This window comes from Agelaius phoeniceus, chromosome 5, assembly GCF_051311805.1.
Source record: "Agelaius phoeniceus isolate bAgePho1 chromosome 5, bAgePho1.hap1, whole genome shotgun sequence".
NCBI lineage: Eukaryota > Metazoa > Chordata > Aves > Passeriformes > Icteridae > Agelaius > Agelaius phoeniceus.
In genome coordinates this window covers 71,004,028-71,031,779 of record NC_135269.1, presented here as the reverse complement: position 1 = coordinate 71,031,779, position 27,752 = coordinate 71,004,028, and the positions used below count along the sequence as shown (strand labels likewise).

The 27,752-nt window shown below is 45.4% G+C and overlaps 1 protein-coding gene across 1 annotated transcript in view; it reads left to right on the top strand.

Annotated features, from left to right (window-relative positions):
• PLXNA4 (plexin A4) overlaps window positions 1-27,752 on the top strand; it is a 510,265-nt gene that overhangs the window by 319,455 nt on the left and 163,058 nt on the right. Inside the window, exon 5 of the mRNA XM_077179282.1 lies at window positions 17,252-17,352. Coding sequence (XP_077035397.1) covers window positions 17,252-17,352 — 101 coding nt within the window. The remainder of the gene's footprint in view (window positions 1-17,251; window positions 17,353-27,752) is intronic.

Genomic DNA, 27,752 nt, shown 5'->3' with positions numbered 1-27,752 from the left:
TGGCCCTGTTGTGAGTGTGTCTGCATTGGCTGGAGAAAAGGAGGAGTAAGGAGCAGCAATGAGAAGGTCACCTTTGCTACTGAGATGGAGAAGCCAAGTGCCCTGAGCTCCAAACTCTTTGAAGCCAGTGGCTTCTTTTTGGGGTGAGAGTGAGACATGGATAAAGGGATTCAGGGGGCTCCAGACTCTTTGAAGCCACTGGCTTCTTTTTGGGATTAGGGTGAGACATGGATAAAGGGGTTTAGGGGACACCAAACTCTCTGAAGCCACTGGCTTCTTTTTGGGGTGAGGGTGAGACACAGATAAAGGAGTTCAGGAGACTCCAAACTCTTTGAAACAAACCACTAGCTTCTTTTTGGGGTGAGGGTGAGACATGGATAAAGGGATTCAGGGGGCTCCAGACTCTTTGAAGCCACTGGCTTCTTTTTGGGATTAGGATGAAACATGGATAAAGGGGTTCAGGAAGGTCAGCAGTGTCCTGCCAAGAGGCACAAATGTCACCTGCCTGTGAGCCAGCCCTGCAGGGAGGTGCTGGGGCAGTGAGGAAGCTTTGCCCTCCCATCTGCTGGAGGTGGAGGGCAGGAGAGAGTCCTCTGAGCTGCACAGGGTGTGTTGTGTTTCAGAGGTGCTCTCTGAGCACCTGGCACTGCTCCTTGCTCTCCTTTCTGTCCCCTTGCATGACATGCCAAGCACGGCTCCCTCCTTTGTGGCCAGGGACAAAAGGGTATGTGGGGAGTGTATCATTTCGGGTTTTTTATTTTCTGGTGAGCACTGTGAAACACACCTGAGCAAATCCTCCAGCCCAAACCCTTTTGTAAGGGCTGGCCACAAGGGAGGCAGGTGTAACCAGAGCCCTGGAGCCAGAGTGCCTTTGATCTTTGAAGTGGAGGGCTCCTTTAAGGTGCCTTAGCGGGCTAATCCCGCTCCCTTTCAGGGTGCCAGTTTGGGAACCACCTGGATGGAGTTGGCAGGGGCCTTGTGGGGTCTCTTGGGTCTCTGTGCTTTGTGCACAGGCCAGCTGGCAGCGTTCACCTTGTTCATGAACGTTTTCAATAGATTTGGGCCCAGTATTGATCCCTGGAGAATACTACTAGGAAAACCCTCAGGCTCTTTGAGAGCTACCAAGTATTAAGCCATTTCAGAGATCTCTTCATGCTATTTTTAGGGTTTGGGACTTTTTTTTTTAAAAGGGAACAGGCTGTGGAGTTGACTCCAGCACTGTGTGGAAAGGTAAAGACAGGGCATCCACAAAGAAAACTCCATTATTTCCTTCAAGAATGGATCACCTATTTCCTTACAGATTGACAAATATGCTATTTTTTCCTAAAATCATACTGCCCAGATGTCATTTGGCATCCAAGAACACCATCCCCCTGTCCCTGCCCCCCTGGACAGCGGCTTTTGTGAACTCAGGGCTTGGCTGGCGGAGCTGAAACGGGATCTCCCTGTTATATACAGCACCAAAGCTGTACCTCAAATCAAATTTGAATAGTTCCCTGCAGGGACAAAAGTTCTGTTTCTCTGCAGAGCCTCATGCCAGCTGTTTCTTTTCCCCAGGAAATCTGGGCGCCGGGTCTGTCGCTCCATAAAAAGAAAGGTGTGGTGGGAGTCTCGTCTTTCTGCTTTGGCTGGGGAGGAATGTGAAAAAAACTCACCAGGGTACAAATGAAACTAATTGGAGGAATAAGAACCTTGTGTGCTGCTGCACAAGCTCGGGGATGGTGCAGAGGCCTAAATTTGGGGTTATTACCAGGAGTCAGGAGGGTTTTACAACTCCACAGGTTTCCCAGGTTGATCCTGTCTAACTTTGGGCTCTTCAGCAGGGAATTTAGGTGTAAAGCTGCAATAAACAGGCACTGGTTAATGCATGGCTCTTCTGAGGATGACCTTGCACACCTGAGACCTGAGTTATCCTACATCTAAAATGCTGGGGACTACATTCATGATTTAGGAGCATTCAGCCTCCCATTCTAAGGATTCCTGAGGGCTAGAAGGGGTAATATTAAGGAATGTTGAATAAATCTGAAGGCCCTGATTTGGGCCAAATGGCATCTGGGCAGTATGATTTTAGGAAAAAATAGCATATTTGTCAGTCTGTAAGGAAAAAGGTGATCCATTCTTGAAGGAAATAATGGAGTTTTCTTTGTTGATGCCCTGTCTTTACCTTTCCACACAGTGCTTGAGACAACTCCACAGCCTGTTCCCATTTATAAAAGAAAAGTCCCAAACCCTAAAAATAGCATGAAGAGATCTCTGAAATGGCTTAATACTTGGCAGCTCTCAAAGAGCCTGAGGGTTTTCCTAGTAGTATTCTCCAGGGATCAATACTGGGCCCAAATCTATTGAAAACTTTCATGAATGAGCAGGAAGTTGATATTAAATCCCACAGATAAAATATTCAGTGGAACAATGATTAGCTCAGCATTAACCACAACCAGGGCACAGAGGTTGGGCCAATTTGGCTCCCGCAGACAAAACAAACACAAACTTTGCTGTGTCACAGGAAGGAATTTAGGTCAGGCTGGGAAGTGGGAGACTGAAATGGATGAGGGGCCCATTTCTTCACATCTTTCTAATGGGTTTTTTCCTTGTCTGGCCTGTTGTAGAAGCAGGTTGACATCATCCTGCATCCTTGGAGGAGTGGGAGAGCTGTAGTCATGCTCTGTGGCCAGATGGGAAAAGCAGGACTAAAGGCCCACAAAAATAATTTGTAGGAAGTGGGAAGGTTCTCGTAGGGTTTGAAAGCATCTCAGTGTTAATTTATCAGTAGGAATGTTGAAGAATAACTTGATCAGGACCTCTGAGCATCTTCATGGGGTGAAAACAGCAGGTTAAAGGGCTTTACAACCTGGAAAAGAAAACCAAAATAAACATCAGTGGTTGGAAGCCAAAGCCTGATGAATTAATGAAAAGTAAGGTGTGTGCAAGCTTTTAATGGTGTGAGTGATGAGCTGCTGGGCCAAGCTGCCATTTGGAGGATTCTCCCTCTTGTGGTATCTTCCCATCATCATGGGAGATCTTTCTAAGGCAAGATGCTTCAGCTAAACCCAGATTATCTGGTTCAGCCTAAGAGTAAGTGGGTAGTGGCCTGTGATGTACAGGAGGTGAGGACAGATGATGTAGTGTGGCATTCACATTCTCTGAAAAAATCCCTTCACCCAGGATTTTTCTCCTGGGAATCTGAGAAGCTTCAGAGAAAAAGAAAGCAATTCTTATCTCATTTGCTTCTCCTGTGTTGTGCTGCTCTGGAATGTGTTTGGAGATTGTTTACCCATGGGTGATTGTTTCATTGGATTCTGCTGTGAGTTGTTTTCACTCATTGGCCAGTTGTTTTGGTCATTGTTTTGACTCATTGGCCCAAGCTGTTTTGGGACTCTGGAAAGAGCCACAAGTTTTCATTATTATCATTTAGCCTTCTGTAAGTTTCCTTTCTGTATTCTTTAGTATAATTATAATATAATACAGTATAATATAATGCAATATAATATAATACAACACAATACAATATAATATAATAATAAATTAGCCTTCTGAGAACATGAAGTCAGATTCATCCTTCCTGCCTTTGTCAGGACATTCCCAGCAAATACAATAATGTTGTGGTCCCTTCTAATCTTAAAAGTTTTGCATTTATATGATCCTTGAATGAAATATCCCTTGGGATTTAGTTTTATGGCAAGATGAATGCCTGGGAAAGCTGGGAAAACACGTGTAGTGCTTTATCCACTGAAATATGGGCACTGGGATGGAGCAGCCCTCACTGTACTCAGTAGGAATTCTGCATTTCAAGCCCCCTTTGTGAGTTAAAACCACACAGAGAAGGAGCTGGGTTTTGCTGGGGGTCTTCTTCCCTCTAATTCCATGCCAAAACAAACAGCAGGGATATCTAAAGACAAACGGATGTGCCCTAAAATAGTGACCTGCATCTCTGCCTGGCCACTGCCCCTTTTGGTAGCATTAATTACCCCCCAAACCTTGAGGGGGCTCCCACAGGTGCCAGCTGAGCAGGGAGTGCTGTCTGCTTTTCCCTCCTTTAATAAACTGACACATACATGTAAAGGTTTGGGAATTTTCACATTTTCTCCCTGAATCCTGCTCAACTCTGGAGTGAAACCCTCAGGAAGGCTGCTGGTGGTGGGAGCTCTGCAGAGGCAGAGGTGCTGTGATAGCCCTGAAAGCCCCAGTTGTGGGGCTGTGGGTTGGGTTGGTGTGTGTTTGCTCAGGAACAGCTGCAAGCAAACGTTATCACGGCTCTCCCTGCCTCACATCTGGAGATTCTGGGCTGCAGATTAAGCAGTGTGACCTCAGAACTCTTCAGCTGATGTTATCACTCTGATTGATGCTGCCTGTGGAGCTCCTTGTCAGAGAGATTTGAGTGCACTGCTTGGAGAATTATGTGTGAAAGGAGAGGGGGTAGTGATAGGAGGAGAAAATTTGGGGTGGGGTGTGTGTGAGGGTGTCTGGCAGCAATCCAAATGCCCCTTTTTGTGGCAAGAGATGTGGGCTCTGGGGAGCTGTGTGAAGATCAGTGCCACTGCACCCTCACTCAGCTGAAAGCAATCGAGATTTCTGAGCTACCTGCCTCTGATAAAACAGTCACAGGTCAACCTGATGTGCTGTGTTTGTCACCTGGGATGAGCCTGAGGGATGTGGACACCCCTGTGCTCAAACAGAGAGGTGACACCCTGCTAAAGGCAGTGATTTACTAAGTGATTTAATAGCTTTTGGTGAGATAAGGCCCTGAGAGCCCAGGGAGGGGACAAGATGGTGAAGGCTACAAAGAAATGACCACCATGTAGCCTCTCCTTTTGCCCAACATGTGGCTAAAAATGGTAAATAAATGGTTAAAAGAGAAAGGATCAGGACAAGTCTGATGAGGAGAGGCTGAGGGAGCTGGGAAAGGGGAGCAAAGGAGGCTCAGGGGGCCCTTGTGGCTCTGCACAAGTCCCTGCCAGGAGGGGACAGCCAGGGGGGTCGGGCTGTGCTCTAGGAAAAGGAACAGGATGAAACAGCCTCCAGTTACACCAAGGGAGGTTTAGGTTGGGTATTTGATAAGATTTGTTCATGGGAAGGGTGGTCAGGCATTGGAACAGACTGCCCAGGGCAGTGGTGGAGTCCCCATCCCTGGAAATGCTCCAAAGCCCTGTGGATGGGGCACTTGGGGACACATCAGTGGCGGCCTTGGCAGGGCTGGGTTGGACTCCATGACCTTGGAGGGCTTTTCCCACCTTAATGATTCTTAATGATTCTTCACCTTAATCTGATCAGAGGTGCAGGGTGGTTTCCATGTGGGAGGTGACTGGAGAAGCAGGAGCTCCTCAGCCTTGAGGGAGGTGAGCTGGGGTGCATGGAGACATTGGCAAACTTAGGAGTGCCAGGAGGGGATGGATAGGACCTGACTGCTCAACACCTCTGCAAATACAAGAATTACAGGGCATGAAATTAAACTGTTGAAAAATCAAGCCCTGAACAAATGAAAGCAGGTGATTCCTCCAAGCAGTGGGCGCTGTGGATCTGTGAAAATCCCTGGCAAAGCATGCTGTGGATGCAACAATGCAATTTCAAGGATAAACCAAAATAATAAATTATTAAATAAATAAACAGCTCTTGAGGTTATGATGGTTATGATATTTTCCCTGAATGAAAATAGCCAAAGGCTGGGCAGCTGCTGGGGACATAAATGTGTTTACTCTGGTCTTATTCTTTCAGGCCATGGCTGGTGGAACTGGGATATGTGGGGTGTTGGTCCCAGCCAGTACAGCTGCTCCTGTGTGGAATTATGGGGGATTCAAAATCTGATTGTGCCTGAAAAAGGGGCATTTATCAAACTGCCCCAGTTCCTGTAGCCTGATAGTGCTGGCAGGGTTGCATCCTGCACCAGGGAGTTGGATCAACACAGTCCTTCAGGAACTGCCTGGGTCAGGAGTGGTGGAGCCAGAAACCTGGGAGAGGGTCAGGGTGCCAGGGGAGAGAGAGGAGCAAAGCTCCTCCAGGCAGTTGGATGAGGATGAGGATTAGGATGGAACTTCATAGCCCAGGGAGATATTTTTCAGGTTTTGTGTTGTTGAAATGGCTCCCAAGGAATTAAAGAGTCTTTTTTTTTTTTTTTTAACCCTTTGACCAAAGAAGTTGAAATTCTTCAGCTATGGTTTTTAAGGTTGTTTATTCTTTCTTACCTATGACATTCTTTCTCTGACCTGCTGAGATCTGTCCAGCAGGTCAGGCTGAAGCACACTGATTGCTCTTGGGGTGGTGTTGGCTTTTTATACTAGAAACTCTGTGTATTTTATTTACAATCATTTTCCAATACCTATCACCTATGTTAGACAGTCTGGCTCTACTCTAAACCAATCCAAAAGTGTCACCACCCCAGCAGAAGATGGAGGACAAGGAGAAGGAGAAGAAAGACAGGACACACTTGGATTCTTCTATCTTACTTCTTGAACTTCTATTCTAAATCTCTAAAATTTTATTTTTTCACCCTGTGACAAATTCACTATCATTCTACTCAAACTCTTGTGGCTTGTAACTCCTCACACAAAGTTGGGAATTGTTTCCATGGGCTAAAATCAAAGGCACAAAAGGTGTTTGTGACTCTGTGCCAAGGTCTCTGAGCCCCCTGCCAGGATCTCAAGTCTTCCAGGGCAGCCAGAGCAATGTCCTGGGTTTTGACAATATTAAATGTGTAAAGATGGAATTTGCAGTGGTGACAGCATTGAATAAATGGGAATAGACACAATGAGATACCTGAGAGGGCTGCTGAGAATTAATTTATGGGAAGATGCTCACTGATAACTGAGGATAAGGATCCCTTCCCATGATGGGGTGTTGGAGCCAGATGATCTTTAAGGTCCTTTCCAACCCAAGACTTTCTCTGATTCTGTGGTGGGAACATCTGGAAAGAACAACATGACCTGCAAAGCACCATCACCAGCAGAAACAACTCCTAACTTCTCCCTGTGTTTTTTAACTTTCCAAGCCTCCACCAAGAGCCTTCAAGGGATGCTGAGCTTTGACAAACCCATTGCAGTGGCATGAATTTCTTCAGAGGTCCCAATTAAATCTATTTATAGCCTTTTTGGAGCTTGGGTAACAACCTCTCCCTTGCTCAGCAGCCACGCTCCAGTGGCCACACAGGCACCAGCTCTCATTAAGCCTGCCTGGTCCTGCATTAATTGTGACACGAATCTCTTTTTTTGAAGGCTTTTGAACACAAATGTTTAGCCAAACCTCATTTGTTTCACAGTTTACAGAGTGAAACACTTGACCAGGGGATCAAGATTTAGTGTAAACAAGGCAGGGGGAGTGTGAAGGTACCTGGATGAAGAAGGGACAAACAAGGATGGAATGCTGCAGGCAGAGGAAATGAGGCAGAGCTGATGGTTTGTAGGGTGGGGAAGAAGGTGTTTGGTTTCATCAGGTTTGGGTAAAATCACCTCTCTCTCCTTCCACACCTCTGAGCTGGTGAACTCTGATTTTTACAAAGAAATTTAAAGATTTCCCTCTCTTGTGCCACTGGGATGCAATCCCAGCTGAGGAAGGGTTTGGCAACCTTGGTGAGGGAAAAATGGGTGAATTTGGTGGAAATCTGAACTGAAACCTTTGAGTGTGTGAAACACTTTTCTATCGCCGGCCGGGGTCTCTGTACAAATCACAAACAGGACAGGGCTGCTGGGAACCTGCCTTGAGCTGTTTGATTTCCAGCATCAGCCTCATTCCATGGTTATGACAATGGGAAGATGCCCTCAGCTCACATCCCAGGCAGCAGACCCAGAACTCAATGTCACAACTCACTTTAGCAGTTTTTTGACCAATCCCACAAAGCAGAAGCACATTGTCAGTGGTTCCATCCAACCACTATAAGCACAGGTACCTTTGGTTAAACAATGCCTGCTTATTTCAAATCCAAACCTGCTTGTGAGCCTTCAAACACTGCACAGAGCTGCATTATTAAGCTTCAAACTTCCTAATATCTTGCTAGATAAACTTTTCTGTAGCTTAGAGAGTTATTCCAGACAAGCTTTAATACACAGACCCTTGTTCTGTTTGTCCTTGCTTTTCTACTTTTTAAATAATTTTTCTGCTGACCAATCTCATGGCTGCTGCTCAGCTCTAATCACAGTTCTACTGCCTCTGAGGCTGCCTTTTGCAGCTTTCCCAAAACCCTCTAATTTTGTGGATTCCCACACTTTTCAACCCCCAGGATGCCAACCAAGCTCCCAGCAGGACACTGTGTCCCTGCTCCTCCTGGAGTGGGGTTTTTGGGAGAGGAGTCACTAAGAGAGGAGGAATTCTTTGAAGAAGGGACAGCACAGGGCAGAGGCTGAGCAGGGAAAACTGGGAACTTGCCAAACCTTTAAGAAAAGGGCTGAGATCATCTTTGTTATCTGTCTGTTCCCTTGTAAATACAGCCAGGAGAGAGAGCAGGGATGAGGTTGGTGTGAGGGCTGTGACAGAGCAGATGGGGAAAAGCTCCTGCTCAAACCCCTGGCACCACACAGGGGTTTTGGAGTTCTGCAATGGTTCACAAGCTGTGGAACACAGGGGATTTCCTACAGCACTCCCCAGGAAATTAAAGAAAATATATTTTGTGTTGTGACTGGTTATTCTGGTGCTGTGATTAAGGAGAGGCCTGAACATATCTGAGGATTATTCTCAGTGATAAAATTTGAGGAAGAGCAGAAAATGAAGTGTGGCATTGGTGTGGGAGTCACCTCACCCAGTGACTGTGGTGTACATTGTGTCTCCACCTGACCTGGCTGTCCTTTATATCCACTGAACAGACACAGAAACATCCAGGGTGTGATTTATCTCATCCCTGCTTGACATCTGAAACAGAGAGCAGACAGATCCTGCCCTGCAAAAGGTCTCTCCTTCAACAGAGCACGAGTTCCTAGCTCAGAATTGGACTCTGATGTTGTAGACAGAGTTTAGTGAGAAGGCAAAGCCCTCCCTCTTCACACCTGCCACGACAAAGCTGTTCCCTACAAGCTGCAAGACAGACAGACTTGATAGATCAGAAATGAAGCCCAGCATGGTTTACATAGAAAACCCCTGATCTGAGGGGTTTTCTGGGCCAGCTGCAGGGCAGGGTCCTGCCAAGGGGTGGATGAAGAGAAGAACTGCACTGCAAGGTGTGCAAAGCCAATTTCACTGCTGTAGGAGCAGAAATCTCATCCTGGGAGCTTCTGATGGGAGCTGCCAGCACTCAGCCTCACCTCAAAGTTTCCTGGAGCTGTTGCCACAGAGGCTGTGGGCACCAATTCATTCCCTTCATCTTTTCATCTTCTTGGTGTGCCTCTGTTGGTGTGAGTGGGGATTTGCTCTGGCAGTGTCAGAGTGGAGAAATCTCTCACCAAAGGTGCCCAGAACAGAGACAGGAGAGGAGGAGGAACAGCAAACACACAACTGGAGGTAGGGGTGGACAAGGATATTTGATCAGGTAATTTATCCTGTCACACAGCAGGACACTGACCCCCACTTTAATTATTGTGTCATTTGTCCTTGACAGCTACTGCTGCTTCCAATTAACACCCTTAATTAAACCCCCCAGTTTTCCAAGGATGTAAGCATGGATTTAGTGGGAAGAGGGCTACAATGGAGAGGCAGAGCTTGGAGGGGTCTGATGAGAAATGACATTCCCTGTCCCAGTGGGACTGGCAGGTTATGTGCTTATCCTGCAGAAGTGGCAGGCTGGGATCACACCCAGCTCCTCAACCAGCAGTCTGACATCTCCCTGTGTGTGAGTCCTGTTTCTCACCAGGGTAAATAAATAAAAATTATTTTTATTATAATATAATATATTATAATATAAATATAATATATATTTATATTTATATTTATTTACCCTGATGGAATATAAATATAAATATAAATATAAATATAAATATAAATAAATATAAATATAAATATAATTTTTTTGCCTTCCTCTATTTAATAAACTGTATTATCATGAACACTCTATTCAGGGCTTTGAAATCAAATCAGCTCCACTCTTAATCTTCCTGCAGTTTTTTTGGGGTTTCTCACCAGGGTAAATAAATAAATAATTTATTTTTTTTTTATATTTATTTACCCTGGTAAGATATAATAGTCCTAATACTAGTACTAATACTAATAATTTATTTTATTTAATTTTAATTTTATTTAATAAATTATTAATTAATAAAATAATTTATTTTATTTAATTTTAATTTTATTTAATAAATTATTCATGTTAATAAAATAGATTAATATTTATATTAATAAATTATTTTATTATTTATTTTATTTTATTTTTTATTTATAGATATATACTTTTTATTTATTTTCCCTCTCTGGGCTCTGCTTTTCCCTGTTCCTGCTTTATTATTGGGTCTCTAGGTCAGGTAATAAGGCACAGGATATCAAACATGACAGAGGAAATCCAAGTCCCTTTGTCCATAATTCAGGCCAGAATAAAATCAGCATCTTGGGATGCTGTGCAGGTGACTGAACACCCTCACTGACTCTCATAAAGGTGCAGAAGTGCTTCAACCTGTGCTTCCTTCAGGTGGTTTTTTGCCTTCCTCTATTTAATAAACTGTATTATCATGAACACTCTATTCAGGGCTTTGAAATCAAATCAGCTCCACTCTTAATCTTCCTGCAGTTTTGTGGGGCTGGCTGAGCCTTGAAAGATAGCAGCATTCACAGAACCCACATGGCTTGACAGAGCCACTGTTCAGTGTTTTGGAAATGTATCTTTTGACTGTTGGGAAGGAAATGGGCTACTTAAGATGCCTTTTTGTACATTTAAATTAACTTAGTCCATCAGACTGAATAAATCCTGTTGCTGTATTAACATCCAATTATAACAACAGAGATTGAGCAGTGATTCAGGTTTTGACCAGAATGTTGGCAGTTTAAGGGGGAAAAAGGAGTAATGTATATTGAAATAAAAAAAGTCAAAAATGGGAGCCAGAAAATTGTGACTGAGCACATAGCAGGAGCTTTTGTGAATGCATAATGGCAGAAGCAGGAGCCAAATTTCTAACAGGATTAGCTGTTCCTGTCTATCAGATCCAAAAAACTCAATAATTTTGTTTTAAATGACTTTTTGTAACTCATTCATACTAGGAATAGGGAGGGGAAGTGAGGCTGGGAGCTGGAGAATCTGCAGTTTGGAATTTAGGCAGGATCAGAGGTGAGGTGTTGTGTGAAACACCCTGAAGGAGCAGTTGAGCTCTGAACCATTCAGCACTTTGCAGATTTTGCCAGATTTTTAAGATGTCCTTGTGAGCCAGAAACTCCTGTGTGATTTCTTTGGGGAGCAGTGAATGAATGTGTTGATGAGGTGAAATATCTCTGCCAATCCTGCTGCAGCCATGGCAGCTGGGCCTGCTCATTGTCCCTAAGAAGGACACAAGAGCCACCTTCCCCTTGTCCAGCCCTGGCTCTGGGATTGCATCTCACTGGGACAGGGACCATCTGCCCCTCTGCTCTGCCCTGGGCTCACCTTTGGAAGCACAGCAGCTCCTGGATGCCCACCACGTGTGTGGACAGGCATCTGAAGGGACCTTACCTTTTTATCTTCAATATTCAATGAATCCAGGGCCCGAATATGTTGTATTTAATAACCTAATTTACAGCACTTTGCCAAGAAATGGCAAATTCCAGTCCTCTAGGACTTCTCTCTTGTTCCTATATCAGAGCCAGCAGCTCCTGGATGTCCACCAGGTGTGTGGACAGGCATCTGAAGGGACCTTACCTTCATATCTTCAATATTCCCATGAACCCAGGGCCTCATTATGTTGTATTTAATAGCCTGGTGCTCACTGAGGAGGTGTTAGCTGAACTTCCTCCTCAAATTTGCTCAGATGCCATAAACCCCCACCTTCAGAGACACTGAGGCAGCTCCTCCTTCTGCTGCTGAGACCTCACTTCCAGCTTCAGCTCTCCTTGATGAAATGGGGAGATGTGGGGATGCAATCAGGGAATCTCCTGAGCTGGAAGGGACCCGTGAGGATCATCCAGTGCAGCTCCTGGCCCTGCACAGACACCACTGATCCCACCCTGTGCATCCCTGAGAGCATTGTCCAAATGGTCCTGGAGCTCTGGGAGCCTTGGGGATGTGACCATTCCCTGGGGAGCCTGTTCAGTGTCCCACCACCCTCTGGGGGCAGCAACTTTTCCTGATATCATATATTTTCATAATATATGGGATTTAATCCCTGAGAACAACAGCAGTCTGTTCTTACATCCATATATTGCTCTGGCACAGTGAGACTAAAATACCAATGAAGCTGTGACCACTGCAGGAATAGAAATTACTCCAAACTGGCTCCTAATGCCCCAAAATGAAAGAAAGACATTTTCCTTTTCTAATCCTGCTGAATCCCTGGTTATTTCTGGGCAGCACTCTCAGGCACGTGGTGGATTCTTGGAGTTGCCCTTCAATCAAGAATTGAACTTCAATGATCCTTGTGGGTCCCTTCTAACCCAGGATATTCCAGGATTCCGTGGTATTTGCTGGAAAATGTTGAATCCAGGTTTCAGTCCCACAAAGAACCAGGGCTAGGGACCCTCACTCACTCTCAGGCACGTGGTGGATTCTTGGAGTTGTCCTTCAATCAAGGATTGAACTTCAATGATCCTTGTGGGTCCCTTCTAACCCAGGATATTCCAGGATTCTGTGGTATTTGCTGCAAAATGTTGAATCCAGGTTTCAGTCCCACAAAGAACCAGGGGTAGGGACCCTCACCAAGGTTGGGAAATGACCTTGAAGAGTTTGTCAGGCTCTCCAAGGATGGAGAAGGGGTGGAGGGAGTGAGCACAGCCTGGTTTGCCATGGAGATTTCCACCTCCAGCACTGCCTTGGTCCCTTCATCATTATTCATCAAGTGAATAATGGCAAGGCTCTGTAACTGGGAGGCTGCATGGACTTCCCTTCTGCTGACATTTTAGTGGCTGTTCCCTGGAGGGACACAGTCAGCTCTCAAACCCTTCAACGTGGAAAGCTGAGCTGAATTAATTACAGTTTATGCTCCAAAAAAGAAAATAAGACCTCTGATGTGCCTTATTTGCTTGATGTTCTTCCTCTTTTCAGCAGACGACCCTTAGGTGGCTTTTCTTTCTGCTGCAGCTCCTTTGTTTTTTGTGTTTTCTTTCTGCATTAACTGGGAGGTCTGACACTTCCAGCCCAAGACATTTATCAGCGTGGTACAGTTTTAATTAATCTCACCATAAAGCTGCTAGAGGTGAGCTCCTAAAAGGACTTTTAGGGCAGGAATAATGCACACAGAGACACACCCTGGTGGGATTGACAGGATTTGGGATGTGGGGAGCTCGTGACAAATCCCTGTGGGCCCTGGGACAGCAGAGCAAGCCAGGTGTGCTCCTAAAAGCAACACATATCCCACAAAATATCCCCAAAAACACTGAAAAGAAAACATTTCTGCAAAGATGAAGTCTGGGTTCCCAGTAGGTTTCTCCTGCCAATGAGCTTGGCTATCCTTTGATGGCTAATTAACTAATAAAAATAAAACATACAGAGACCACCTTTTATCTACTTTTTTTACAGCAATTTGCCAAGAAATGGCAAATTTCAGTCCTCTAGGACTTCTTTCTTCTACCTATATCTGAGCCACAGGTGGATTTTAACTCTGAGCATTCAAGCCAGGATCAGCAGGTGTTGGAAAAGTTCATTTTCTGATCTAAACTTCTCAACCATGGCTCACTTCTACCAGACAGGTGTAAACTGGCTCAGAAATGAGGTTGGATGGAACTATCTAGAGCTAATGAGGATAAATCAAGCAGCACCATATGTCAAACTGGGGGTGGTTTGGGTGGGAACTTCAGAGCCAAACCCAACTGTGCTCACAAAATTCTAATTACCAGGTGGGAATTGCATCTGGATTGAGGAATGGCAGATTTAGAGTCTTTCAAAACTAAATTATCTGCTTCTTCTTTGAGTCCTCTGGTGGCCACAGTGCAGACATGGCCAAGCTTGATGTGATTGAGATAACTCACAATATCTTTTTCTCAGGTGGAAATACAAGGTGGGAATGGCTGACATAATAAATGATAATGCGAGCCTTATAACTTATAAATTATAAATGGTAAATTACAAATTATAATGTGATATATATTATATATTATATATTATATATTATATATTATTATGTGATACCTTTTGGTATCTTTTTGTAAAAACTTTTGTCTGTTTGGAATTTGGATTCAACACAGACTATTGGGTTCAACAAGTTTAATTGGGTGAAAACCTGAGGCATAAAATTTATTCTTCATGAATAGGTGATAACTTCTTGATCAGAAGCTTAAGGAAGGTGAAACAACCTCATTCATGGCCAAACAATCTTAATTTTTAAACTTCTTGAAAGAATCATAGAATCTTGGAAAATACCTTTAAAATCATCAAATCTAACCTTTAATAATTGACACAGCCACCATAATTAGAGAAATCTGAATGACTCCTTCCCTGTCTTGTTCTTATAACTTTTACTGCTCTGTGGTTTGTTCTGATTGTGTTTTTATGCTCATGGCTATAGATTCACTTGAGAAAAGTGAGTTTGTGTTGGTTTTTGTTTGAGTTTTTTCCCCTCATTCTCACTTTTTCATTAAAGGCTTTCAGTAGCCGCAGTTGGCTCCTCTGGGTGACTTGGCACAGGCTCTGGTGCAATGGTAAATAAACCCCATCGTGTTTCTACCTGAAGTTTTCTAAAGCTTCTGCCATTTGCCAGAGGCAAAGCTGCACATTTTCAGCTTTTGCTTATAGACTATCAACTGGGATTTGGGGGTGAGAAAAACAATTTCTGATACAACCAGAAAAAGGTCTTCATACGGAGCTGGAATTTTGCCTGATACATATTTATATTAAAATAAAAATATAAAAATTAAGAAGCCAGTTCTTGGTTCATTTACAGATGCAGTTGAGATGGATCTTAGTCTGTCACTCCACAGCTCAAACTCTCCTGAATGCAGTGCCAAGTAAAAAAATTGTCCCTGGGATCCAGGTGCATTCCCTCATCATTTGTCAGGAGTAACTGTTCTGCAGTTTAGAGCTGGCAGCTCTCAGTGGTGTTTCATCAGGATAATGCCTCACTCCATCATCTGAGGGAATAAACTCTCCCTGCTGACAGGAACTGGGGTGAAGACACCAGCAATTGACTGGATATTACAGAGGCTCTCTGAAGCTTATTCAATGGAAAAGGGACTAGCAGGTCATTGGGCCCAAATTGTGTGTTTGGCTTCAAAAGCTGTGAGGGGCTTACAAAATGTAAGAGGAATCAAAATCTGTGAGACAGGAGGTCAGGCTGGGCAGTCCCTTCAACCTTTGAAACCTCTCACTGAAACACTTTAATTAAAAAGGAAAAATAAAAGAAAAAATAGATGATAAAATGCGGTATTTTGGCAGTACCTGGGTGTTTCAGGTCCTACTCTAATGCCTTCTGAGCTGCGAAAGCAGGGCTACAGGAAGAAAATATCCAGCCTGGTAGCCTTTGTCCCTTCCCTGCTGGGAGCAACCTCTCCAGGGATGGGACAAGAGATGGTTGGAAAAATGCCCAGGCAAAGGGGAGTGGAGCTAATGCTTCCCTGGGACCAGCAGTGGTGGTGGCAGTGGGGACTGGTGGTGGCAGGAGGTCATGGGAGGGAGACAAAGACATCACAAGACCTCAGTTCTCACAGGAAGCCAGAAAGAAACAGAGTCCAAAACCAGAGAGATCAATGAGATCCAGGGAGTTTAACTTACTGCAGAAGATCTCAAAATGAATTAACTTAATTTCAAGGTACCACATCCCCCCGGCCTGCCTGATTTGCTGATTGCTGGGAAATCCTGCAAGTGATGAAGGGCTACAGGGAGAGGGAAAGGCCACAGGGGATGTGAAGCAGGATCTGGATAGGGATTGCTCCAGGCTGAGCTCTGGAGCAAACCATCCCCATCCCTCTGCCTGCCCTGCGCTGCAAGGGTGTTCCTGAAGGAGGACAGGTGTAGCCACATTTCTTTTCACAGAGAAAAGCAAAGCACAGTTCTTCCCAAGAATATCTCTGATATTCACATTCTCTGAACCTCAGAGAAAGGAAAAAAACAATTCTTATCATTTGCTGTGCCTGTGTTTGTGCAAAAGTGGAATGCAACGTGGAGATTGTTTACCCACAATGATGGTGCTTTGTTTCCTTGGCCTGTTAGGGCCAAGTGTGTAGCCCCACTTTTTTTTCACAGAGAAAAGCAAGGCACAATTCTTCCCAAGAATATTTCTGGGTTTCACATTCTCTGAACCTCAGAGAAAGGAAAAACAATTCTTATCTCATTTGCTGTGCCTGTGTTTGTGCCGAAATAGAATGCAATATGGAGATGGTTTACCCAAAGGGATGGTGTCTTGGTTCCTTGGCCTATCAGGGCCAAGTGTGTTGTCACAGACATCTTTTCTGAAAAATCCTTTCCTTAGGATTTTTCCTCCTGAGAAGCTGAGAGGCCTCAGGAACAAAATGTAAACAATGATTATCTGCTGTTGTGGAATGCAACAGGTGCATCTTTGATTGGTCTCATGTGATTGTTTCTAATTAATGGCCAATCACAGTCAGCTGGCTCAGACTCTCTGTCCGAGCCAAAGTCTTTGTTATTCATTCTTTCCTTTTCTATCCTTAGCTAGCCTTCTGATGAAATCCTTTCTTCTATTCTTTTAGTATAATATAATATAATATATTCTTTTAGTTTTAATATAATAGATATCATAAAATAATAAATCAAGCCTTCTGAAACATGGAGTCAGATCCTCATCTCTTCCTTCATCCTCGGACCCCTGCGAACATGGTCACAGTGTGTAGCCCCACATTTCTCTTCACAGAGAAAAGCAAGGCACAATTCTTCCCAAGAATATTCTTATCTCATTTGCTGTGCCTGTGTTTGTGCAAAAGCAGAATGCAATATGGAGATTGGTTACCCAGAGTGATGGGGTTTTGTTTCCTTGGCCTGTCACGGCCAGGTGTGTGTGTGTGTTGGGACTGTTGGCTGAGATTCTGTGCAGTGTGTGCAGAGTTGAGTGCTTGGCAGATTCAGTTTAGATGTAATGTAATATAATATAAACTAATACAGTATAATAAAGTAATTAATTAGCCATCTGATAAGATGGAGTCCTCCTCATCATTCCTCCTTTGTCGGGGGCGAAAAACATCCACTACAGACAGGCAGGAAGGGGACAGGGAGGGTGGCACCTCCATCCAGCCATCCTGAGCTGTGTGAGAAGCCTGACAGGTTTTCCCTTCCCTCCTGCAGCTCACCAGGGTGCCCGTGGAGTCGTGCAGCCAGTACGAGACCTGCAGCGAGTGCCTGGGCTCGGGAGACCCGCACTGCGGATGGTGTGTCCTCCACAACACGTGAGTACCAGCCCAGCCCTGCCTGTCCCCACCACCTGCCCTCATAGAAACACAGCTGATGCCTGGAGAGGCTACCTAGAGCAGAGGCTGTTCAGGCAGGTCGTAGTTTTCTTCATTAAGTAGGGATTTAAGTGGTTACCTGAAGGTAATACATGTACCTGAAATCATGTTTCATGAAAAAACACAACTTACCTGGTAGCAAAGCCATATCCAGCAAAATGAAGTGAGCAGTGGCATTATTAAAACCTAAGAAAACAGTGATGGTTGGATGATAATCCAACCCTTTAAGATGATAATCTTAACCCTTGATTCTAGTGCAAACTCAATAATGGAAATGTTTTGAAACTAACAGGTTCAGGGTATTTAATGTAACAGTTTTCTTAGGACCAAAATATTCTTGCTTACCTCACTGCATCATCTATTACCACTATGAGGAAAAAAGTAAATATGCTTCCTTTTTCTTATGTTTTGCACTTAGCAGCACACCATACATGGTTTATTTTCAACAGCCTAATAATCAGTCAACTCAATCCAGATTATTAATCTACTTTCCTGCACAGGAATTTCCTAATTAAGTAGGGATTTATTAAAAGGCCTTCAAAGGACACATCTTGGGCAGTGCCAGAGCCTGGCTCTGGCTACACCAAAGATGGACTCTGAGTCACGAGTTTTCACACTTTTATAAGTTTTGGTCCATTTCCATATTGGGGTTAATTGTCCAATTCCAGCTCCAGGTTATGCAGTCCCATCCTCCCAGATTCTCCTCTCCTCAATTCCCTGTTGTTTGCACTTTTTGGGCCTGAAGCTGCAGTGGTATCCTTGGTTTTTAAGCTGGAAAAGGATTGTTCTGTCTGACTGAGCTGTGAGGAGAACTTGCTGACACTTTATATGAAGTTCAGATCTACACACTAATGCAGCACAGAATCTGGAAAATATGAGAGCTAAAACCTAAGGCATCAAGGTAGAGGGGCAAAATGCTGTCTCAGTCCCTGGCTGAGCCAAATACCTCCAAAAAAGTCTCTGGTGTTTGCTGGAGAGAGACTTTGCCTAATTATGAAGGGTTTTTTGGAAGACAAGGGGAAAGAAGGGTGGCAGAAGCTGGACAGAGCTTCTCCACCAGTTTGCTGGTGTTTTGAATTCAGCACTCCAGCAGCTCTTCTCTGGGTCACATTTTCCTGGTGGTTCCCATTCCATTTGAGGGAATTTGACTCTGGCCCATTCCATTTGAGGGAATTTGATGCTGTCCCACCACCTCCAGCTTTGCAGTGCTGACCTGACCCTCTCCTCTTTTGGACATGTCAGGATCTCCATTGCCCTTAGAGAGGAATCCATGGGGGTCCACTCCAAGGGCTCCACTCCAAGGAAGTTTTCATTGGGACCTTATGGTTTAACAAGCCAAGCAGGGGCCTCATTCCACTCTCCCATTATTTTGTTGCACTGGTTTATCCACTGCCTCACAAGAAATGTTGGATCCAGGTGTCCTCAACATTGGGATATCAGTTCATTCTTGTTTTTCCTTAGGCTTTCAATGTAAGTGATGCCAAAGCCCTGGGAGGGAGGTGTCAGCTTGGCTGAGCTCCTGGCCCTGAGTGGCAGGGAGGTCTCCTTTGCCAAGCCCCTCTGAGCACAGACAGGGGCTGGAAGTGCTGGGATCTGTCCAGCCCAGGGCTCCAGCTGAGAGTGGCTCTGCAGGGTGCTGTCACTCCGAGGCTCACCATGTCCTTGGCAGCCTTGGAGGGTTTTTCTGATGGCCTTGTCGGTCTTCACCCTCTGAGCTCACCTGAATTCTTCCTGTTGAGTTGCAAACTCTCCAGGTGGAGACAGGGATCCAGTTGATGTGATAGACTTTGCTACCTCTCCTTGCTGGAACAGAAGGGAACAAACCTGGACCATATTCCAGCCTTCTGTCGATCCTCTGAATGCTCTGCTTCTGTCAGCTTGTGTGACCCTCATCCAAAACCACGGCAGTCTGCCTAATTTCAAATCAGATCTGGGGGATCCATCCCAAAACATGCCCAAAAATGGGGCTCATGCTCTGGAATTGTTCAAGAGAACCTTGGCAAACCAGTCCTGAATTGTGGTGTGGTGGGTAAGAGCCCAGAAAACTTTCATCTTGCTGAGTTGAGGATATTTCCATTTGACACAGAGCTTTATAGTGTGTTCCCACCCCATCTCACCCTGCATCCATCTCCAGTGTGTTTGCTGTCAGTGAAGGGACAGCACAGAGATCTCCAAGCAGCATAGAAAGGCATTAATTTGTTCACTGATTGTACCACAGCAATGCTGGATATTTCATCTCCTTGCATCCAGGGTCAGTGGCAAGAAAGAGTCAAAACATGCAGCAATAAATCCCCAAAAGAGAGAGAAGGGGCACAGAGAGCTGCAGAGTGAGGAGTACTGGAAATGAAATGGAGGGTGATGGGTGGGGCTGGCAGATTGAATTTGGTCAAAAACATCTCTGTGCAGGCTCAGCCCTTGAGGGAGGAGTGTGGCTGGAGTCTGGACCTGGCTGAGGGCACTGTGTCCTCCTCCCTCTGGCCACTTAACCTCTGATTCCTTATCTGGAAAAGAGAAACACCTCTTGTTTATGTACCTCGAAGCAGGGTCACTGAGATTGACTCCCTGAGGGGATTTTTTGAAGCACTTTGAAGGCAAATGTTATCAAATCCCACTTCAAGTCTTTTGCTTCCCTCTCAGTTAAGAAATCTGATTTTCAGTCCTAGTTTGGGAGGGGTTTTCAGGGCAGCCTCGGGTGCTCCTTTCTGAGTCTCAGTTTCCTCATCCTTTTGGGCAGCCCTGAGAGCAAAGGAGCCAATTACATCCCACTCAACAAGTTTTGGCTGCACAGGATATTCAGGGTAAGGATATTGGAATACTGAGTCTCTAATTAGAAATTTTTGCACATCAGGACCCCTCAAGCCTCATTAACAGACTTTTCCTCAAGTGGGATACGTCATCAACAACTCCTGCACGAGGATCCCTGGGGAAAAATGCCATCAACGTTTCCCATCCTGGCTGCCAGCCCTTCCCTCTTCCCTCCCAGTCAGGAATCCCAGGGGATTCCCAGTGCAGGGCTGAATCCAGTGATAGGGAAGGCAGGGAGGAGGCAGCTGGGCTGCGCAGGAGCTGGGATAGGGCAGGGTTGGGAGCCAAATTTTTGGGCAAAGCCACGCTGTTCCCTCATCCTCCTCCAGTATAAACCATTAAAAGGAGCAGAGGTGGACTGGGAGACAGGTGAGAACTGTCCAATGGGTACAGCAGGGTGGTTTTGTCTCTCCCATGCACACCACATGAGACACTGTTGCTATAGGACACGAAATAAAATGGCATCTACACTGGAACTTTTAAGGTAAAAAGAAGGGAAGTTTATTGTCACAAACATCTTTTATGAAAAATCCTTTCCTTAGGATTTTTTCCTCCTGAGAAGCTGAGAGGCCTCAGGAACAAAATGGAAACAATGGTTATCTGCTGCTGTGGAATGCAACAGGTGCATCTGGGATTGTCTCATGTGGTTGTTTCTAATTAATGGCCAATCACAGCCCAGCTGGCTCAGACTCTCTGTCCAAGCCACAAACCTTTGTTATCATTCTTTCCTTTTCTATTCTTAGCCAGCCTTCTGATGAAATCCTTTCTTCTATTCTTTTAGTATAATTTTAATATAATATATATCATAAAATAATAAATCATCCTTCTGAAACATGGAGTCAGATCCTCGTCTCTTCCCTCATCCTCAGACCCCTGTGAAAACGTGTCACAGACATCTTTTCAGTAAAATCCTTTCATTAGGATTTTTCCTGCTGAGAAGCTGAGAAGCTACAGCAACAAAATGTAAACAGTGGTTATCTGCTGCTGTGGAATGCATCAGGTGGATTCTTGATTGGCCCATCCTGAATGTTTACAATTAATGGCCAGCCACAGACCAGATAGCTTGGACTCTCTGTCCGAGCCACAGATCTTTGTAATTCATTCCTTTCTATTCTTAGCTAGCCTTCTGAGAGGAAACCTGTCCTTCTATTTCTTTTTAGTATAGTTATAATGTAATATATATATATCATAAACTAATAAATCAAGCCTTCTGAACATGGAATCAATATTCTCGTCTCTCCCCTCATCCAAGAACCCCTGTGAACACTGTCACAAACATGGTCACAGTTTATTTTTTGCTTTTAACATTTATAGATTTTCAAAAGTGGCAGTGGATTGGAGGATGAAAGTGCTGCTTCTTTAATGACACTGGACAAACCAACAGTCTGTTAAATTTTTCTTCTTCTGTAGAAGAACGTAAAACAAAAATTATTTACATAAAACTGCATGAGAAAGTTTATTAGAAGAATGTAAACATCAGAAGGCTTAGAAGAACAGGGTGACACACCTCTCTTATTTTGGAATATTCCCTACAAGGGCTGATGCAACTCCTCTTCCCCAGACCCCCATTTCCAGCTCTCCTCAGCTCCCACTCCCCATCCATGTTTTCCCAGCAGAGCTGGGCTGTCTGTGCCCAGGGCAGCGTGCCAGGGCTCAGGAATTGATTTCCACAGCTCTGCTGTCCTAACCTTACACTGAGAAACTCGAGTCCTCTGAGAGAGAGGCAGAGACAGACAGACCCACAGACAGGAGAGAGGGGGGAGGATTGATTGGCCTCTGCCCCGAGGAGAGGAGCTGATACAGAGCAGGTTAACCGAGCTTTTCATCTCTGTATCTTTACCCCCATCTTGCCCCCCCTCCTTTTCCCAGCCCTGCTCCCTCCCGGGCTCTCTCAGGCCTCTTTAGGTGGTGATGAATCATTTACTTGGTGTAAATTGAAATTGTGGCTCTTGCTGGTAGGGGGAGGGAGAGGGGCTGTGGTTGGGAGCAGTGGGGATGGAGCAGAGCTGGCACTGGGTGCCTGCTGCAAGGTCACAGCAATGTCACCAGCCTGGATGGGGACTGCAGAGAGGGCTGGGAGCAAAGGGAAGTTTTCTGCAAGCCTGAAATGAATTCAGCAGCTTCCTCCTGTGTCAGAGGCAGCACTGCCCAAAGATGCCACCCAAATCTGGCCACTCTGGTAATCCCCTGGCAAGTCACTCCTGCCTCACCCATTCCCAAGCTGTAACCACCCCTCTTCCTTCTTTCCCACCAATAGCTCAAACTCTTTATACCCAGAGCAGGGGTAAACCCCTTCAGCTACTGAAAGAGCCCTCCCTAATTCTAGATTGGATATTTGGAAGGAATTCTTCCCTGTGAGGGTGGGCAGGCCCTGGCACAGGGTGCCCAGAGAAGCTGTGGCTGCCCCTGGATCCCTGGCAGTGCCCAAGGCCAGGCTGAATGGGGCTTGGGGCAGCCTGGGACAGTGGAAGGTGTCCCTGCCCATGGCAGGGGGTGGGATTGGATGATTTTGAGGTTCCCTTCCAACCAAACCATTCCATTATTCTATGTACATTCCCTGGTCCATCTGCATGTGGTCACCAGGTAGGTTTTCAGCCCTGCACAGCATCCCTGGGTTGTGTTTGTCATCCCAGACTGGAAATTTGGGGCAGAAAAGCAGCATCCCTGTAGAGAAGGGCAACATTTTATTAGAGGGAAATCCACTGCTGGGTTCAAAGGGACCTGTCCCAGGCTCTGCTGTGTTAGTGACACTCCTGGATTTTGGCTTTGCTGCCTCATTTCATCCCATGCAACATCCATCTAATTCCAGGAGGAGTAGCTGAGCACACACAAGCTGTCCTCAAGGAGAATGCAGCAGCCCCAGGCAGAAGCCTCCTTCTGCTCTGGAATCTGCCCTTGCAGGTCTGGGGACTCCTTGCCTGGCAGGTCATTAATTGCAATCAGAGAGGGAAACAGTCCCATTTTCTGGGAGAACTTGTGATATTTCAAAACTTTTTTTTTTTTCCCCTCCAGCTCGCAGTGGCCAATTATTTTTTTTAATAAGAAATGTTCTTGAAAGCTGTTCTGGAAGGGGCTGATTCCATTTAGTAATTGGAGAATGATTCATTTAGGCTTTGGAAGTCCTCGTTTTGGGGTTTGATTTCATTTTTTAGCAAATTGTGTGAGATTTCAAAATAAAAAGTCATTCTGAAAGGAAGCATTATTATTTTTTTTAATTTTATTTTTTTCCATTAGAACGAAACATTTGGGCATCTGTGATTTCTTTCTCCCCCAGAAGCCTTTACCAGCCCTAGAGACTGAGCAAAGCAGTCAACAAGAGCTGTTGGTTTAGAGGAGCTGACATTTGCTGTGGAGGGAAGAGGGATTGTTTAAGCATCTCCAGTCTGTCCTGCTTGGAGATATCTGAGCCAGGAGCTGGCTCTGCTCCCTGCACTCCTCTGCTCAGCTCTGAGGAGCTGCTCCTGTCCTCTGTGTGTCCTTCTGGCACCCAGAGCCTCCCCAGGACACCCAAGCTGGCTCTGTTGGCGTTGCAGAGCATGTGCCAGCAGATCCTGCTGCTCCTGAACCTTGGGAATGGGAGCCAGTGGCCTCCTGAAGGCATCCTCACCCCATGGAAGAAGCAATGACATAAATCTCTCATGTCTGGGCCACCTTCCTGGATCCCTCTGACTCTGGGTTAGTCAAGGGATGGCCAAAATCTCCCTCACACAATTTCTCAGGTGGAGCTGGTCTGGATTGACTATTAATTTTTTGGATCCTGTTATGAGACACCTCAGAAGTCACTGTGATGTCTTGAGAAGGCTGAGCTGGAGCAGAGGTTGGGCAGAGTTCCAGAATAAAGCAGGGATTCATTCAAAGGATCTCCTCCATGGACCCACCTTGGGCAGCACAAGAACCCAGCCAGGGCTGCACCCAAGATGAACCAAAATGGCCCCAAAATGCACCAGCGCTCCCGGGGTCTCTCCCTGGGATCAGCTCTGCTCCATTTGCATCTTGCAGTTCATTGTCCCATTCCAGCTTTAGCCCCTGCAGTTCCACCCTGCTTGTTTTTCTCTCTCCAGCCCACGGGGTTTGTGCTCCTGGGCTGAGATTTGGGTCATTTGTTGTGGTATTTGCTGGGTCCCCAGGATGAGGGAGGAAATGATGAATCTGACTCCATGTTCTCAGAAGGCTCATTTATTATTTTATGATATTATATTATATTAAAGAATGCTATACTCAACTATACTAAAGAATACAGAAAGGATACAGACAGAGGCTAAAAAGAAAATAATGAAAAACTCCTGACTCTCTCCAGAGTCCCAACACAACCTGACCATGATTGGTCATTAAGTCAAAACAATTCACATGAAACCAATGAAACAATCACCTGTTGGATAAACAATCTTCAACCACATTCCAAAGCAGCAAAACATAGGAGAAGCAAATGAGATAATATTGTTTTCCTTTTCTCTGAGGCTTCTCAGCTTCCCAGGCAAAGAAATCCTGGTGAAGGGATTTTTCAGAAAATATGACAGTGACAATTTGTCCTTGGTGCCCAGCTGGAGCAGGAATTGTTTTGTCTCCCTGCTCTGTGCACAGAGCTCACCATCCCATAATATGAAGCCCAGACCCGCACACTAAAACAGCACAGAATCTGAAAAATATAAAAGCTAAAACTTGAGGCTCAATAAGAGAATTTTTTGGTTTTCCAACAAAAAACCAGCCTTGTTCAGAGGGGTTTGATGCCATTCTCTGGCACAGACACCCACCCTGGTGTCCAGGGCTGACCCTCCACATCCTCCTGCCCTCCACCTCTTCCCATCCACCACAGCCCCTTGTGTGTACAACTCATCCACCCTGAAACTACAGCTCTCCTTTCTAACATGACATGAAGGGGGGAAAAAAAAGCCATTTAAAAAAGCTGTTTTCCAGTGATCACAGTGGAGGGGGAGGGAGGTTTGTTACCCACGCTCAGACTCACTGCCAGACCAGGAAAAAAAAAAGGGAAAAGTTCCAAAGTGGAGCTCGTGGTGCCTGGGCTCAGCAGGTAACCTGATGCACTGCCTCTGGCAGAGCTCATTGATCGTCCCTGGCTTTAACTTTCTTGGTTTAAGTCTTCTGAACCACCAGAGAGTCTCAGGTAACCCCAGCTGCCTACACAGGCTGCAATAAGACCTTTCTTGAAGGGTCTTTTTCTTGTTCGACTTTCTGCTGTCTGAAAGCCCGTGACTCTTTCAGGCTGAGAGGTTTTGTTCTTTCTTTTTTCCGCTTTTTTACCTCCTTGTTTTTGCCTCACAGTCTTTTCCTCCAGTGCTGCTTCCAGAAGGGGCTGTGTGGGTCAGGGCTGCAGGGTCTCAGAAGGGCAGGAGGTTGGAATATCACTCCTGAGCTTTAACAGTGAGAAACGAGGGATTTCCTGACTCTTGCAGGGGTTTGTGAAGCTACAAACCCTCAGCTGTCCCTGCCTGGTACTCCCCATGCTGTTTTTTCCCAAAGTGCAGACTGGAATCCCTCCAATAAGGCAGCAATTTGTGGGTGTTTTGCACTTGCCTGGAATGATGAAAAAGTCATAGAATTAGGGAATATCCCAAGCTGGAAGGTACCCATATTGTCACAGACATCTTTTATGAAAAGTCCTTTCCTTAGGATTTTTCCTCCTGAGAAGCTAAGAGGCCTCAGGAACAAAATGTAACCAATGGTTATCTGCTGCTGTGGAATGCAACAGGTGAATCTGTGATTGGCTCATGTTGGATGTTTATAATTAATGGCCAATCACAGTCAGCTGGCTCAGACTCTCTGTCTGAGACACAAACCTTTTTTATCATTGTTTCCTTTTCTATTCTTAGCCAGCCTTCTGATGAAATCCTTTCTTCTATTCTTTCAGTATAGTTTTAATGTAATATATATCATAAAATAATAAATCAGCCTTCTGAAACATGGAGTCAGATCCTCGTCTCTTCCCTCATCCTCAAACACTTGTGAACACCATCACACCATATGGATCATCAAGGTCCAGCTCCTGGCCCTGCACAGAAGAACAGCCCCCAAAATCCCACCAGGTGTCTGAGAACATTGTCCAAACTCTTCCTGAGCTCTGGCAGGCTTGGTGCCATCACCACATTCCTGGGGAGCCTCTTCCACTGCCTGACCACCCTCTGGGTCTCATATTCATGGTTGGTGCCACTTTTATAGAAAAATCTTTCTCCTTTCCTGCCCCAACCCAGCCCCATTCTAAATCCCCAAAATTCTACTTTTTCACCCTGTGATAAATTCACTATCATTCTACTCAAACCCTTGTGGCTTGTAACTCCTCACACAAAGTTGGGAATTGTTTCCATGGGCTAAAATCAAAGGCACAGGTGTTTGTGACTCTGTGCCAAGGTCTCTGAGCCCCCTGCCAGGGTCTGGAATCACCCAGAGCAGCCAGAGGAATGTCCTGGGTCCCAACACTTATGGGAACTGGAGCTGGTGTTTCAGAGGGAACAACAGCAGGGGAGTATCAAAGCATCCTGCCCCAGCCCAGGGAATCTCTGATCTGCCTGCTGAGGTACAGCTAAAGTACCCATCCTTTCACACCTTTGGACAAGGAAATAGCCCCAGATGGGACAGCTCTGCAATGGCCTTTTGAAATGAGATCCCCAGGGAGGAGGAGGAGGGAATTTTCAGCACTGGGATGGTGGCTATTGATGGTGATAAAGCCCTGGGTGAATCAGAGGCTCCCGGGAATCCTGTTTCTCTGCGGATAACACTGAATAAACCCCTCTGAGCAGATCCCCAGTCCTGGAGTGTCACCACATTTCTCCTCACAGAGGAAAGCAAGGCACAACTTCCCAAGAATATTTCTGGGATTCACATTCTCTGAACCTCAGAAAAAGGAAAACCAATTCTTATCTCATTTGCCTGTGTTTGTTCAAAAGTGGAGGAAAAGGCTGACGTCTCATTGTCAGTTCAAAGTGCTGGAAAGCCACGAGTCAGCCTCAGCCCAACTGGTTCAATTAAGGGCTGTGGCCAGGGCATTCCAGGAATTTTCTCAATATTTTTCGATACTATCAATGGATTTCTAATAGTTATTGGTGACTTTCTTTTTTTTTTTTTTTATTTTATCAGAACCTTTCTCTGAGGTCCAGAGAACATGAATCCCAGAAATTTCTTGGGAAGCTGTGCCTTGCTTTTCTCTCTGTGAGGAGAAATGTGGCGACACCAGAGAACCGACCCTCAATGCCATCGTGTCCCCCTTGGGAGCACTTTTGCTGCCCTGGTGAGCCAGGCAGTGCAGGGCAGAGCTGTGCCCTTCACAGGTTGATTATCTCAGTGCCTGTGACTGCCTGAGGCAACTCAGGGACAGCACTGGGCACTGTGGGCCATAAGACGCAGGCGTGTGGTAAATGTGTTTTGATAACAACCTTTCCTTTGATTAGCTTATTTTGCTAGAGGGCAGTGGGGAAGGGTGGGAAGATAATTAGTTTGTGCAGTGGGTTCCAGCAGAAGCTTTCTCCTCCTGCAGCCTTGTGAGTTTGGTGTCCTACTTGGGATTTGTCTCCGTCACAGGAACG